At 33.5% G+C, this 17,208-nt stretch overlaps 1 protein-coding gene across 7 annotated transcripts in view; it reads left to right on the forward strand.

Annotated features, from left to right (window-relative positions):
- PCNX1 (pecanex 1) overlaps nt 1-17,208 on the forward strand; it is a 132,963-nt gene that overhangs the window by 101,876 nt on the left and 13,879 nt on the right. For all 7 annotated transcript variants that reach the window (XM_016139937.2, XM_036218103.1, XM_036218102.1 and 4 more), the window contains 7 exons: nt 190-319; nt 2,985-3,043; nt 4,773-4,988; nt 10,034-10,287; nt 11,983-12,213; nt 15,795-15,895; nt 16,654-16,804. In XM_016139937.2, coding sequence (XP_015995423.2) covers nt 190-319; nt 2,985-3,043; nt 4,773-4,988; nt 10,034-10,287; nt 11,983-12,213; nt 15,795-15,895; nt 16,654-16,804 — 1,142 coding nt within the window. The remainder of the gene's footprint in view (nt 1-189; nt 320-2,984; nt 3,044-4,772; nt 4,989-10,033; nt 10,288-11,982; nt 12,214-15,794; nt 15,896-16,653; nt 16,805-17,208) is intronic.

Genomic DNA, 17,208 nt, shown 5'->3' on the forward strand with positions numbered 1-17,208 from the left:
CTGTCCAGTGGTACCCTTCTTCTGTATTCCTCTGATGAACCTTATTTTTCTAGTTTCTGGAATTGCAATGTATTTGTGAGATGTATTTGGGTGTGTGTGTGTGTGCGCGCGCGCGCGCGCGAGTGTGCCCGTTAGTGTGCATGTGTGTGCTCATTTGAATGTTAAGGTCCTTAACCAGTTTTCCCATAGATTCAGCCATGTTGTTTGTTCAGGCTGTTGTATCAGCCTTCTTTTCTACGCCACTAAACCCCTTTCTGGGAAGTGCAATCTTCATCACTTCATATGTTCGACCTGTGAAATTCTGGGAGAGAGACTATAAGTGAGTAAAATAAAATATTTGAAAGCCAATTCTTATCTTTCTTTAATTAGGAAAAACTATCAACAGCATTATTATAAGTAATCCAGAGGTAGCAATATTTTGTGTTAAAAATTTTGCTCAAATTTCATAAATACTCAGTTTCAAAATTATATAAAATTAGCATCATAGTATACTACTCATTATTTCTCTACTTTTTATTATATTTATAAGATTTTTTTAAACATAATTCTAGTCGGATAGTCTCATTTTCCTCTTTTTTCTTTCAGTGCTATTTCTTAGAATTGTTTACAATAATACTCTGAAATTTTGTTATACAATATTACGTCATTATAACAGTCATAGTTATCTCGCAGTTTTCTTAGAAACAGCTGTTTCTAGAGCTAAATTTTTTATAGGTTAGTTATGGTTTTTCATGAGGATAAGTTTTCAGTAACTGTCTTTGTACATAAAGTGTTTTTTTCATTTAGGCTTGGTTCCTTATGCTGTTTATTCTGATGCCTAATACTAACTATGCTTGTATATAATCTTTCCAAATTTCTTTTAATTGAAGAAAGAATATCTAAAAGGGGACTTACTGAGTTATAGAGCTTAAACATTTTAAAAGGTTTTAACATGTATTAACATAACTGATTCAGAAAGAGCTTATACTAATTTATAATCCTACTGGCTATTTGTATGACTTTTTCCTTTATACTTTGACACATTGACACATACTAGATGAAAATGGTAGTCTCACCTTATAAACAGCAAACCGGCTTGCGGATTTGAAACTTTTACTCTGGTTCTTTGTCTAAAACTACACATGGTATTTCCCTTTTTGGTGAAGTTTAGTGTTATATCCTATTCTTCTGGGCAGCAGTTTTTAAACTTTTTGGTCTCAGAACTTTATACAATCTTAAAAGTTATTGAAGTCTCCAAAGAGTTTTTGTTAATATGGGTTTTATCTACCAATATTTACTGTATTAGAAATCAAAACTCAAAAATTTTAAGTGTTTATCAATTTTAAAATAATAAACCCATTACATGTTAACAAAAATAACATTTTTGTAATGAAAATAACTATATTTTCCATCCCATCAAAAAAAATCAGAATAATGTCATTGTCTTATAAATCTTTTTAATATCTAGCTTAATAAAAGCTGGATTCTCATGTCCACTTCTGCATTCATTCGATCTGTTTTTGCAATGTGTTTTTTTGATTGAAGTATATGAAGAAACTCTGTTTTTAAACACTCAGAGTTTACAAAAGAAAGTATTTTAATAGCCTTTTAGACAATTATGTACATTCTTCTCTGATTGTTCACTAAAAGTCAACAAATGGTTGTTTCCTGAAGAATCTAAAACCATGTCCATTAGTATCTGGAGCTGTGTTACATCAGAATCTACTGATGTGTCTTATGCTTTGGATGGATCTTTTACCCATGCGTAATCTTATAACATCATTTAGCAGTCACTTAGAAAATATTGGTTCACCAAGTAATGTAGATCTTCCAAATTTTGACACATTTCATTATAAAATATTTTTGTTAAGTATATTCATTCATATCACCACCAAACCCAAAAGAAAACTAACTGAATGTTGGGAAGCTATCAAGCTCATGATGATAGATATAAATTTACCAATTTCATAATTTTTGCTTGAAAACACAAATTTTACTGTTGGCAACAGATGCCATTATTGTTTTCCTTGAAATGACAAACTTACTTTCTTCATTTTTGAGAAATGTTTGTCAAATACCCAAGTTTGAATAATCATAGTTTATCAGCCATTCAAGTAAAAATGGTGTGTGGAAAAAAAAAAAAAGTAGCTAGCGTTGCTTGTAAATCCAGCAGTTGCAAAAAGCTCTTCCTTGAGATGATGATCCTACGTAAGAATAGACTAGAATTGCTTTATGTGTATTTTGCCACACAGAAGATTAAAAAGACCTATACTTAGGGTTTGTAGTTTAATAAAATTAATATTCTTATTGCTTCATTAAGGACATTTTAAAGTGAAACTTGAATTTTTATTTTATTATTTTTGCCAATCGGATGTGCGGCAGTTTGGTGTCCCCGCCTTCCTTCACGCTGAAGCACCGTCAGTCCATACTCACCATTGCTTCTGCACCCTCAGTGCAATTGTCAACACAGTGGAAAAAAGCAAACAACATCTCAGTGTTATGAAAATAATTTTGACCTGGAAAACTCCCCGGGGGTGGGGGGGAGTCTTGAGTCCTTTACTTCGGGCTCTGTGGACCATGTTTTGGGAAAGTTGCCCTTGCAAAGGGCACTGTGCCACTGGACATTAATAGCTATGCTTTCCCCTTGGAAAGAATGTTTCGTGCACTCCTTATTTTTAAGAACTGTATACAGTATGGATTTTTTTCATCCTGATCCATCTTTTTACATTAAACTTATTAATGTCTCTCCACACACTGTTCAGTGAAACACTAGTTAGGAAGTAACTGCTGTGCTTATGGATGATGGGTGCGGGAGAGTAAAAAGCCTAACCCCTAAGGTGCCACTGCAGAGTTTTATCTACACGCTATTCATAGAGTCTTCTCAGAGATATTCATAAAGTGATCCTGTGTATTTCATCTGTATTTATTGTTTTCTCCCTTTTAGTTATTAGGCATTTTAAAAATATGAATAAGGTTACTAAAATGTTTTATTTTGCCACCTTCAGCACAAAACGAGTGGATCATTCTAATACCAGATTGGCCTCCCAGCTTGATAGAAATCCAGGTAATAGCTCTATTTGTGAGTAAAGAAGCAAATCTAAGGAATTTGTTACATATATATACAGTACTTTACTGCCAGCTTTTTGGGACTCTTCTGTGGGTTCCAAATGGTATTATTTCTAAAACCAAATATCCTTTGCTTTATTTTGTTTTACTTTAGCAAAATATATGTAAATTAGTTTTTACAATTTATATACCCATCTTTTATAAAATGTGTTTTAAGAATGTTGATAGGAATAAAAAATGCCATTCAAAGATTGTACTTACATAGGTTAAAAAGTAGAACATCATTAACGTAAACCTGTTATGTGTATCGAAGAGTATGCAATCCAACAAATATGTGTTTAATTAATGTGTTGTTTCCCCCGTTCCCTGAATGTTTAGGTAAATATTCATTTCATTTAGTTTATGATATATAGAGATGTCATGTAGGGGGGCCAAATAGCCACTCAACATAGGGCTTCAGTGGATAACATTTTGGTGATGGTTCCATTATTTTAGTGTGGTTCTTAGTTTTGTTTGGGAAACATCCTTTTGTCAGCCCACCTGTTAGTAATCTGACACAGAGAGAGTGAATATCACCACCCCAGGCATAAGAGATTAATGTATTAACCAGAATTTCAATGTATTTATTTACTAAAATAAATTACTCTCAAATAAACTAGAATATTTTTATTCACTTGACTCACAGATTCCTTCAAATGCTCTGTCTACTTGAGAAACTAAATTACAATAATCTGATTGATTCATATTATAAAATTGGATTCAAAAGGACTAGTTACTTAATATTAAGTACTGCATTGTCATATTTTGATAAATAAAACAACCATCTCAGCTCTAGTGTGTCCTCATAAAGGTCATGATGCTGATGATACCATCCTGCATATCAAAAAGGCCATGTCCTGAATTAATATGCACACTTTGTAATGGGCACACATAACATTAGACAAGACCATTTTCTTGCAGTTAGAGTCTGGAGTTCTCCTTTCATTATTCTATTATTTAGTTAGGCTGAGTTTAAAATAATTATTAAGCTTTGTATATTTTGCCGTTCTCTAGTACTATACTTAGAGTACCCATTGACAGGTTATTGTTCTGCATGAGTTACTTCCGAGGATGGTTGTTTCATTTATTGGGTAACATTTATCCTAATTTTTTTCTTAAAAGATGACTAATAAATTTTGTAGATTCTTTGCTGCTGTTTCTGTACATACAGTTTAGTAAGTTAGTTTTAACCCTCTTAATATATTGAGTTTTTTTTTTTTTTAATGACCAACTTCTCTTTGTTTTGGATTACCTTATTTGTTCAAATTTTGTATTACTTCACACACTTTCTTTATCAGTATATCTTTTTGTTCTAGTTCTGAATTTTTTTTATCTTGTTACTTTCTCCTGCATAGTTTTAATTATAAGGCGTAGTTCATTGAGTAGTGATAGAAAAGATCATGGACTATATAAAAAGTGAAAAAAGACCTTAGATTTCATCTAATCCAGTTTCCACATTTTATGATTAAGAACCAGAGATTCAGAGAGGTCCTGTGACTTCTAACTCTAAATTCTTAAACCTTTTCCATTACCTTGTGTTTCATTTTTATGTAGAAATCGTAAGGGTCTAAATATTATGTAGATACTAACTTAAGTGGAAAGTAGTTATAATATTTTTAACAACCTCGTTTGTCAATATAAAGAAAACAGGATACAATTTAACATTTAAAAAAAATTTCTTCTTGTAGGATCAGATGACAACAATCTGAATTCCATCTTTTATGAACATTTAACCAGATCACTACAACACAGTCTCTGTGGTGATTTGCTCCTAGGACGGTGGGGAAACTACAGTACAGGGGACTGTTTCATTCTTGCTTCTGACTATCTCAACGCATTAGTACACCTTATAGAGATCGGCAATGGGCTGGTCACTTTTCAGCTACGGGGACTTGAATTCCGAGGTAAGACATTCACCTTTTGTTTCTAGAATGTACTCCTGTAACATCTCAAATCAAAAGTTATCATAAAATTTGATCCTTAGTCTTTGGAATTAGTTGTTGAAGAGTGCTAGATTTTTTCCCTAAAATTTTACATTCAAAGAATCATTTTTGCGATATACTATACAATACTATATGCATAAAAGTAGTATCATTAGTATATAATTGGTTCATCTAGTTCATTAAGCAGTTACTTTTTTCCTTTTTCCCCACCAGACCTCAACAGTTTTGTATAAGACAAATGAATCTATTTCTACACAGAAAATCATACATTAAAAAACATATCAGCTTAATGTTATCAACTACTATAAGTTGAATATCTTATGAACATGAATAGATACTTGTTTTATAGGAATCAAAGAAAGTTCTGTTATTGCATATCTTTCCATGCTAGGGAACATTTGGACTTGAGAGTTTTTAGAGCATCCAAACTATTTTAATCTATTCTAAAAAGTGCCTTGTGTGTTTTTAACCAGAAATAGGAAATTTGAAAGCATTTGACTAGAAAGAAGATACAATCAGACCTATACCCTCTAGCTTTATTTTCACCCTGATGTTGAATCACATAACAAATATTATGTAATACCTTTTGTTAATGGCCCAAGTGCTTCTCTAAAGTTATTCTATTCATTGGAAATGAATTTACTTAGGGACACTCAAATAAAGCAGTAAATGTTTGTTTGTTATTAATTTGTAATCCATTTTCTCTCCCTGCCACAAGCCCACTTCCCCAGAATGGCCTCTTCTTGTCTTACGGTTTCTTTCTGTTTCTCCATCAGGAGCCCAGGACCTTAATTCCATCTTTTGTAAAGTCTTGCCCATTACTGTTCAAAATTAATCCAGCTAGACTCATCCAAAAGTCACCACTACACTTAACCACTGCTAGGACTTGAACTTCTTTTTAAACTGTTGGCACCTGAAGACTTTACCTTTGCTTTTTAAATTTTAATTTAACTTTTTTTTATACAAATGTGTGCAGGGAGACTATTTTATCTTTCGTTTCTCTGTGTGTGAATTGGAAAGGGTCCTTCTTATTATCTGCTCATTCCACCATGTTGATCAGATATTCTCCAAATCAAAAATTGATCCAAATTTTCACTTTCCCAACTTTCTTTGTAGATTCAAATAAAATTTTAGATATCGAATGTCAGCTGTAATTGAAAAATAAAAATAAAATAAAAAATGAAATAGAATTTTGGCTAAGTTCTTTGCCATGCAGACTCTCATTTGCCAAATAAAATTCAAATTAAACCAGTTTGGGAGCATAATACCTCTTACTATCTGAATTTGTGCTGGATTTGGATAACAAAGGGTGCCTGTAATTCTTCACTCAATCATAGTGATTTTTTTTAAGGCAAATTTGATCAATGTCCCTTCCATGCTCAGATTTTTCAGTATCTTCCTCTTGCATTTAAAATAGAATTCAAACTCCTTGACATGCCCTACAACACCACATGCTCTGGCCTCTGCCAGTTTCTCCAGGCTCAGTTTATACCATTCTCCTCACTCACTCTTGCCACATAGCCTTCCTTATAGTGCCCTTAGGACTCCTTATTGCCCTTCCCCTTGCTTAGGAAGTACCTACCATCTTCCTTCCTTCCTCCAATCTTCCATCTGGCTAATTCCTTAATTATCTTTAAGTATTAGCCTAAATGTCAGTCTCTCAGAGAAGCCTTCTCTAACCACCTATCCAACACGATTCTCTCTCATATACTCTGTTTTTACCACCTTAGTGCTCAGCATAGTTGTAATTTTATATTTATTTGTGTTTATTTGTTTAAGTTTATTCTCTAGCCTGGGAGTTGGAAAACTTTTTTGTAAAGGGCCAGATAGTAAATAGTGTAGACTTTGGGGCCTATGCACATTCTCTGTTGCATATTCTTCTTTGGCTTGTCTTTTAAACAACACTTTAAAAATGTAAAAAGCACCTTTGGCTTGGATTTGGCCCAAGGGCTATTTTGTATATCTTTGCTGTATATTATAAGCTCCTCTGGACAGGAATCATATCCGCTTTATTCATCATTGTTTGTCCAGCACCTACCACAGCAGTTAGCATGTAACACATAATTAGTTACTTTTGTAGAGTGATTAAATAACGTAAGTACATAGCTTTTTCTCTTTTTCTCTTTATCCCAGAACTCTCATGAGGTATGATTATACTCTCGCTCAAATGTTTCCTTGATCTTTGATTATTTTCTTTCTGTCACAGTGTTAGCCTCTGTCCTGTCTACCTCCTATTCCTAAAAATATTAATCAAGAGTGGCAGTATTTTGCCAGGCAGACATTTGGACTTGCTCAACATTTTGATGTATTTTCTGGGGTATATTCCATTAAGCCAATTTAATTCATTTGATTTTTTTTGTCTCTTGTAGTGGATGATGAATTTTAAGTGACATTTAAACAATTTTTTTGATCAGTTTCCTGTAGGTCTTGGTTAAACCCCTTCATATTTATTTCATTTTCATTTTTACTTTACTGATAATCTCAAGATTCTTTTCCATGTAAGTTTATGCCAAAGATTTGAGTTATCAATTAATTTTTTTGTCTATCAAAATTTTATGATTACAGATTCTACTGTGTTAACTTTCTAATTGTAAATGTTACTTCTACCAACTACAGTTTTCCAAGTCAACTTTATAGGTCAAAATTTTATGCTAATTGCATTCCTTCCAATTTTCCCTCAAATTAATCCTAACATGTCTAGTTTTCATAATTGTTAGTTTTGCTTATTTATTTTTACTAGTTGTATTCACTATGAAGTGCCCAAAAGATGTAACTAATTGATAATAGATCTTCATAGATATTCTTTAATCCCTTTCCAAGTCTCAGAATTCTTTTTTCAGTTATTAATATCAATTCCTGTGCTTATCGTTAACTTCAGTTTTGAAGCAAAATGTATTACTAAGGTATGTCATGGTAGAAAATATTTGTAGTGTTTGTTTGGTGGAGTAAAAGTATCCTGCATTAATTCAGTTGCCCTACTCACTGTATTCTAGTACTCTGAACAGGGACCTCATTTTGTCCCAATTCCCTCTTGCCACATCTCTTGTCTATATACTCCTAACAAAGTGATCTACACAAAATATAGCTCTCATTATATTATTTCCTTCACTTAAAAACCTGACTGACTTCCCAGAAAGAGGACAAAATGAATAAAATGAAGGAATAAACTATAAAACCTAAGGAATAGACCCAATGCCATGCTGCAATTTAAAAAACCCAGGCTCATAAAGTTTCTTCTAGAAATTGAATAATTCTTCTGCCCTCTCTACTATGTTTTAGCACATGGATAAAGAAGAAAAATTTCTCATGGCTTTTTACAAAACCAGTGTAATACTGATGTCAAAATATGACTAAGCTGGCCAAAAAGTTTAATTCACTTATGACAATAGATGCAGAAAGTTTAATTCACTTATGACAATAGATGCAGAAATCCTTAGAACCTAAAGTAAGCAAAAACTAGTAGTGCTTTTTTAAAGTGCCCCTCACTAATTTAACCATTTTTCCATTTTTGAAATTAAGTACTGAGAAGAATCAAATTAAGAGACTTCATCTTCTTTTAATAGGTCACAGGAGAAAGACAACAAAATTTGATTCTCTCAAAAGATTCCAGAAGACATTTGATTAAATTTTATTTCCATTACTACTTTGAAAAATACTGTATAAGATTACATGCATCTTTATTCTGGGGGAAGAAATATCTATATATATCTATAGTCAGTATCACATGTAACTGTCATCCACAGCAGGCATTCTGTTAATGTCAGGTTCAAGACAGGATTTTTCTTGTAGCCACTGTAACATTGGTTTGGAAATGTTCACAATGTAATTAAATTAGAAAATGAAATGATAGAATTGTTAAGAGTTCTGGAGTACTAACCAGTCCAGCTCATTAGCCTGGCCAAGCTTGACTCCTCAGCCTTATCTTTCATTATACCACCACCATCACGAAGTGGGGCTAGGTTTTGTGGCATCTTTTTCTCTCAAAGCAGTGTGTTTTAAACATGGATGGTTTATATATTCTCTTTAAAGGAAAAAACGTGTATAGTCCCACTTAAATTATTTATATTATAATTAACTTTAATATGTCTTTATGAAATTAAGTGTAATCGCTTTATAGTCCTTACATAATATAGAGAATTTACAAATTAAATGGAAGCAAGACTACACAACAAAATAAAAATTAATAAACATTAATGTGATAGATGATATTTTGCTAGCTCTAGATTGCCATGGGTCTAATTCTATATTTAATCTGATATTGTATTTTTACTTCAATAACACTAATGCAAAGATTGCCTGTTTGATAAGTATCTTATATAAAATAATATAACTTCAAAGAATTGTTTGCTAGTGCAGAATAATCAGAGTTCATACCTATTTGAAACATTATCAGATAAACCTCAAATGCCAGTTATATAATCTTACCCAATTATTGTTGGAATTGGCAACAAAAAAAAAATGTAATTATGTATTTAATATTAAATTATAATGAACTATTCCAGGTTATATAGCCAGATAAGCAGGATGTATGTAATATGTCTGCTTGCAGCACTGACGTGATACTGGTAAGCAGAGCTCAGATTCTTTTTGAGTTTTGCATGTCTATTTGGTGCCCTGGGACGATTCGTTTTTCATTCCACTCTTTTTCAAAATTAACTCAAACCTTCATGAAATGTACCTTTACTCATTTGGTCTTCATTTGATATTAATGCAATTGCAAAGCCAAATTTTAAAAGTTCAGAAATTAATAAATCAAAATTAAAGAGAGTCTTAGAACCTTGAATGTGGTAATGCACACTGCGATTTCTACAGGAGATGAATGCACAATATGTCTGGTTTTTAGAGCTTGCCACAGTTTGTTAGTGGGCATTCTAAGGCAAATCAGTCACATACTTCCATATGCTATAATATATATCTTTTTTCTACATTTCTTGTGTCTCTAAAGCATGTATTTTCCCACTTTGTTTCTCCCCCCTTTGTAAGTGGCCCCTCTCTCTCTCTCTAAGGAACTTACTGTCAACAGCGGGAAGTGGAAGCCATCACTGAAGGCGTTGAGGAGGATGAAGGGTTTTGCTGTTGTGAACCTGGCCACATTCCCCACGTGCTTTCATTTAACGCCGCCTTTGGCCAGCGCTGGCTAGCTTGGGAAGTCATAGTCACCAAGTATATTTTGGAGGGTTACAGCATCACTGACAATAGTGCTGCTTCTATGCTTCAAGTCTTTGATCTTCGGAAAGTACTCACCACTTACTATGTTAAGGTAAGGGTGTGTGTGTCTATTTAAATCTTCTAATAATCAGAGGCTCTCCTTGGAGAAGAGACTTTTTTTTTTTTTAACATGTGCTTTGCTTCTGTGTAGTGATTTAAATTCTCTAGTTTCCAATACAGTTTTATCTACAAAGGTCTTGCTGTTTCATTCTTTAGTGAAACTTATTCCATTTGTTCATTAATATTAATAGCTGCCATTTGTAACTCTCATGTTGTAGGCATGGTGCTAAGGAATTTACACATGCATGCATATATACACATACATGCATCTTACTTAATTTTCTAAAGGAATATTACAGATAAACAAGTTAAGAATCAGAAATGTACTTGCCCAAAGCCCTCTAGCAAGTTGAGTTAAGGATTTAAAACTGAGGCTGCATCCTTTCTGTCTACCACTGCTTTTCACTGCTTTAGGCAAACTAAATAAAAGTATTGCAAGATTCGGGAGGTCCCAAAACCTCCCTCACTTGTGACAGTCAACTACAATTTCAGGGTCCGAAGGCCACCCTCAGGTTCAGTAATTTGCTTGAAGGAGTCACAGAACTCAGCAAAGCCGTTACACTTACAGTTAGGATTTATTATGGCGAAAGGAAAATTAAAACCAGCTAAGGGAACAGGCATATAGGCCAGGGTCCAGAGACACAAGAAATGAGCTTCCAGTTGTCCTCTTCCAGTGGAGTTGTGTAGACAATGCCTGTTTCTCCCAGCAACAGTGTGTGACAGCACTCATGGCATGTTGCCAACCAGGGGAGCTCCCCTGAACCTCGGTGTGGAGAGTTTTTTTTGGAGTGAAGTCAGACATGATCCACCACCCACCTAGTCAGCTTCAGTCTCCAGCTCTTTCAAGGTCATGGGTCTAAGCCTACAGGTGAGCAAAAACTCTGTTATTAGGCAGGACATCCCAAGAGATTCGAGGGCCCGAGAACAGAGACTTCTCTTTAGTGAGATTAGTTCTTTTTGCATTGGTATTCTATTTTTGCAAAAGATTTTACAGAAATATAGCATGGTTATGATTTGGGGGCTTACAGGCAAAGCCAATATTTTCAAGAGGAAAATGTGTGTTAAATTTTAATGACCATCCTGTAATTTTTCATATCTTATGTTATTACCTCTTTGTACTGCCTTGTTTATGCTGATTGGGGTGAACCTTGAGTCTTCTATTTAATGTTTGGTTAAACCCAGCCTCAGAAAGCTCGAGACTGATTTCACAACATATTTTACATGTGTGTGCACTTGTTTGGGTGTGGCATTTTCTGTCTCTAAATATGTATATTTCTATTGCTTTATTATTATATTTCTGTAACTTGACCTAGGATCACAGGATGATTTAATAGCTTTCTATGAGAAATTTCTCAAAATAAACTTAGCACAATAAAGGCTCTTTTAAAAGATCCTAAATTCAAAAGCTCTAAAATCAATAGACCAGAATTGTTTTTGAAGTTGCCTTGCTGAATTTATGGTTCTGAGTTTAAAAGCATTAAATGTTTTTTTCATCCAGAAAGGCCTGAGGTATATTATTATAGCATTCTTAAAATGTATATTTATATAATATTGAGCTAGAATTATATGTTTTTGAGTTGTACTATCAGTATAAACAATTGGAATTTATTTACTGGGGAATTGGAGTTATTTCACATTGTGATTTGTGATTTAGGCTGAATTTTTTTTTTAATCTTTTTCTTATTAGGGTATCATTTATTATGTTACAACCTCTTCTAAGCTGGAGGAGTGGCTAGCTAATGAGACAATGCAGGAAGGACTACGCCTGTGTGCAGATCGAAATTATGTTGATGTGGATCCAACATTTAATCCAAACATTGATGAAGATTATGACCATCGACTAGCAGGCATATCCAGGGAGAGTTTCTGTGTGATTTACCTCAATTGGATAGAATATTGCTCTTCCCGAAGAGCAAAGGTAGGATTTGTTTATTTCATTTATAACTCTTTGTAATATAACTCTTTGAATTTGTTTTTCCAAAGATGGAAAGAATATCTCTGTTATTATGAAGTCAGTTTTTCCAGACCTTCCTCTTTCTGACCATCTGTGTAAGAGAATATCTCAGGTTTATTATGATTAGACCAGACCAACTGAAACAAAGAAAGTGGCCTCCCTCATTTTTTCATTTGCAGTGTCAAAAATCTCACTCTTCAATTAGCTTGCCCTCCACCGCACGCGTACACACACACACACACACACACACACACACAAACACACAAATTTAGGTTACAGTTTACATGTAGCACCTTCTTAAAGAATACATTTTAGAGCATTCTCCTCTCACTTCCCCCCACCAGACTTAAGGATAATTTAATATCTTTGTCTCCAAATCGAAGTCTAGGCCAGTGCTAATAGAATTTTCTGCGATGATGGAAATGTTCTGTGCTGTTCCAGTATGGTAGTTACTAACCCATAACATGTGGCTGTTGTTAAACAGAAACACTTGAAACGGGGCCAGCATGATTAAGGAACTGAATTTTAAATTTTAGTTAATTTTCATTGATTTAATTTTAGGACTAGTGGGCAAGTGGCTTCCATTTTGGGCAGTATTTATCTAGATTATTGACTTTCACATGTTAACATGGATAAAAATGAGCTAAGAATGTACAAAAATGATTCTTGGGCCCGAGAGATTTTAATTATGTAGATCTAGGCTGGGGGACCCAAAATCTGTTATCACCTCGAGTGATTGTAATCCAGCTGTCTCCTAATCCACACATCAGAATAACTTGTCTTATCCTAAAGGTAAGGTGAGTTATAGACTTTACCAAGGCCTGTGGTTCCAAAAGCTGATGCCTATCACCACTGCTGCTTTCCAAGCAACAGTCTTGTGTATTTGAACCACCAGCATCCTATGTAGAGGATTACTCTGTTCCATGGAGCAGAGTGAGCCACCTTGTCAACTAGTTCCTTTATTGTGGTCTGAGATGTACATACTGTCTTAGTTGTAGCACCTGCCTTAGTCTTAGGTGTATAGCTTTTATCAGATTTGGAAATTTCAGCCATTATTTTTTCAAACATTTTTTTCTGTCCTCCTCTCTTTACTCTTTTGGGAACAATTATAATAGGCTGCCTTATGTTATCCTATAGTTCACTAAGGGTTTTTTCAATCTCTTGACTCTATATTTAATTTTGCATAGTTTCTATTGCTACATTTTTTACATCCTTGATTTTTTCTTTTTCATTTTTTTATATGCCATTAATCCCATCCAGTGTATTTTTTTTATCTCAGATATTGCATTTTTTGTATTTCTTAAGGTTTAATTTATATATTTTCGAGAAATCTTCCATGTTTCTACTTAGCATGTTGTCATTTCTCTGTCTTTTTGAACTTATAGAATACAGTTATAGTAACTTTTTTAATCTTGTTGACTAATTCTAACATTTGCGTAAATTCTGAGTCAGTTTTGATTGATGATTAATTGATTATTCTTCAGTTATGGGACATTTTTTCTGCTACTTTGCATGTCTGACAATTTTTGATTGGGTGCTAGACTTTATGAATTTTACCTTAATGAATTCTGGGTATTTTTGTATTCCTGTAAATATTCCTGAACTTTACTCTGTGACAGAAATTCTTTGAGGACAGTTTGATCCTTTTAGGACTTGCTTTTAAGCTTTCTTAGGAGGGACTACAGTGGCCTTTAGTCTGGAGTTTTTTTCCCCATTACTGAGACAGTACTCTTCTGAGTAATCTAGCCAATCACAAGATTTCCATTGTTCCTTTCTCTTCCTATCTGATGGGTTTTTTTCTCGGCTTTGGGTCCTTGCTGCATGTGCTTATCAGTAGTCTGTGGAGGACTCAAGAGGGATCCTCTGCACACCTCCAGAGCTTGCTCTCTCTTCCTTGGCACATTACCCTTCAAACTCTGGCCGACTTGACCTCCCCAGACTCCTAGCTAGCTCCTCAACATGGAGACCTGTAGGCCCCACCTATGTTCTCTGTCGTTGTGCTGTGGCCCAGAAACTCTTGCAGAGCTACCTCTTTCGTTTTTTATTTTTCAGGAATTAGTATCCAGTATCTCAAAACCAGTGTTTCATATATTCTGTCCAGGTCTTTGGTGGTTTCAGGTACAAGAGTAAATCTTCCTTACTCTGTCTTGGCCAGATATAAAAGCTAGAAGAACTGAATTAAAAAAAAAAAATTTTACTCATCACAAAACAATACATTGTTAGCATAGAAAATTGGCCAGGTTGGGGAAGGAGGGAGACAGAAAAGAAAGAAAATCATTTATAATTTTATCACCTATTATAATCACCTTTAATATTATTTTGTTTATATAACTTTAAGTCTGTACATACCCCCTCTCTTTTATATATTTGCTATTTCTTAAAACAAGTGCTCTCAAATTCTTTATTTCTACTGATTTGTAACTAGGCTCAAAATTCCTTCAAAGAGCCTGCTGGATGAAACTAGTATATGTGCTGTAAAAGATAATGTATCTTTCAAACCACTCTAATTGATAAGCAACTAGAGTATCTCATGGTTACTATTAATTAACTAAATTGCACAATTAATGGTAATTAAATTAACCAATTAATATTAAGTTAGTATCTTAGCTAGCATTTTTAATAAGTTAATGATTTATAAAGCCAAAAATATATACCACTGGCAAAGTTAGAATAAACTCATTAGCCTATATCCATGAAATATTTGTTTATAATAATGAATAATCAAGGTATACAGTTAAAAAATTAAAAAGTTTAGGGGAAGCAGTATTCTACAGATATTAATTTAATTTTTGTATTTTGATTATGGTCATCGATGCAGATTAAGGTTAATGCAGCTGTTATTTAATAGCCTGTTTTCCAGGATAAGTCCAGAAATAGCTAATTACTAGATAGACTATTATGTTCTCAGAAGAGGGCAAGATCAGTAATGATGTATATTGGTAAGTATTCTGAGATGTTTAGCTAAGATCTTAAGACTCTTCACCCAGTTCTTTATTAGTATGTCCTAATATTATAAAGTATCAGATTTTATTTAAAGATTCCAAAGAACTTCCTAATATACATTGATACTTCATTTTATACTGTTTGTTTTAAGTTTATTTTTATTAGAACTTTTATTTGAAAAGAATGAAATTATGTGCTAGTTGAGTTCCTTATCCTCTCTGATTTATTAAATATATTCTGATTTGTTAAATACTTATATACTTTTCTGATTATTAATGTTTTTTATTTGTTTTTGTTTTTTGAGGTATAATTGACATATAACATATTGTTTTCAGGTATACAACATAGTGATTCAATCAGTATTCATATATATTGTAAAATGGTTATCACAATAAAGCTAGTTAACTTTGTAACCACACAGTTACATCTTTCTTTTTCTTGTGATGAGAACTTCTAAGCTCTACTCTCAACAACTTTCAAATATGCAATACAGTGTTATTAACTATAGTCACCGTACTGTACATTACATCCCCAGGACTTATTTTATAGCGGGAAATTTGAACTTTTTGACCCCATTCTTTTTTTTTTTTATTTTTATAAAGCCACTGGATGTAGACAAAGATTCCTCCCTTGTGACTCTTTGTTATGGATTATGTGTTCTGGGGCGGAGAGCTTTGGGAACTGCATCCCACCATATGTCCAGGTAAGGAAGACATTTCTGTATTTAGGAAGAGAGTGTGGGAAGCTGTATAACCTAAATCTGAAAAATTTCAAATAGTTTTTCATGGAGGTATTCTATGCTAATTTATTGCAAAAGTCTCTTCATATGTTGTATAGATCTTTTTACTTAACATAGTTGAATTCTGCTAAGTGGTTAACAGAACCGGCTTTCAAAATTGACGTGTGGGCAGCTATTAATAACGAGAACTTAATAGATTTGAGACATTTTGAAAAATAATTGTAATGTTTGATCTCCTCCTATATACGTCTATTTTCCTAACAACTCACCTCTTTTTTTATGTTTCCATTATATACTTGCAGTTTTTGTCCAGAGTATTTATACTTTTAATATAGTTGTATATTAAACTTTGGAACTCTAAATACAAACTGGATTTCTTGACATATGCATCCAAGTGAATTAGAATTAAGAAATACCATATATTTTAAATTTCTTTTGTGATTACTACATGTTTTCCCTTAGACCCTCCATAATTTCTTTTAAATTACAGACTCTGCCTATTGTTTATTTTCATGGACTCACTATCATAGTGGTTTATAAAGAGGGTTCCCAGGTCAAAAGACATTATCCTTGTAATTCTAATTCGGGGCTGCTTACCTTAGTTCTTAGACTTTATATTTTTAAAAACTCCCAGATGATAGTGATGCATAAACAGATGTAAGAATCAATATAATGGAAGACCTTTGTCAAAGTATGTAAACTTTTGTCTCCAATCTTAACAGTAATTTAGAGTCATTCCTTTATGGATTGCATGCCCTGTTTAAGGGAGATTTCCGTATTTCCTCAATTCGAGATGAATGGATCTTTGCTGACATGGAATTGCTGAGAAAAGTAGTTGTCCCTGGAGTCCGTATGTCCATTAAACTTCACCAGGTAAGAAGCCGGGATTTCTGATGCCTTACTGTTGTTTAATCATACTTCTTCACTTGATTTTCAAATTATGTTTCTTAGGAACTTTTTGAGAAATAGTCTGTTTTGAAACTGTGACTTGAAACAAAGTATAAGTAAACCAGTTTTAGGATAGGCTAATTGATATAAACAAGAGTTAAGTTCCTACGATATATTTTTGGTCACAAAAACATCACCAGACTTCTAAATAAAATCCTCGAACACTCTATTAATGAATAAAAACAAGATTATTTTCCAACATAATTATTTCAGTTTAGGTTTTCTCTCCTAGCAGCTCAGGCGTCAAGGTGGGAACCAACCCTGAACAGGATGCCATTCCATCACAGGGAGCACTCACACCCACACCCGCTCAGACTGGGCAATTTAGA

The sequence above is a fragment of the Rousettus aegyptiacus genome, unplaced genomic scaffold (assembly GCF_014176215.1).
Source record: "Rousettus aegyptiacus isolate mRouAeg1 unplaced genomic scaffold, mRouAeg1.p scaffold_m13_p_3, whole genome shotgun sequence".
NCBI lineage: Eukaryota > Metazoa > Chordata > Mammalia > Chiroptera > Pteropodidae > Rousettus > Rousettus aegyptiacus.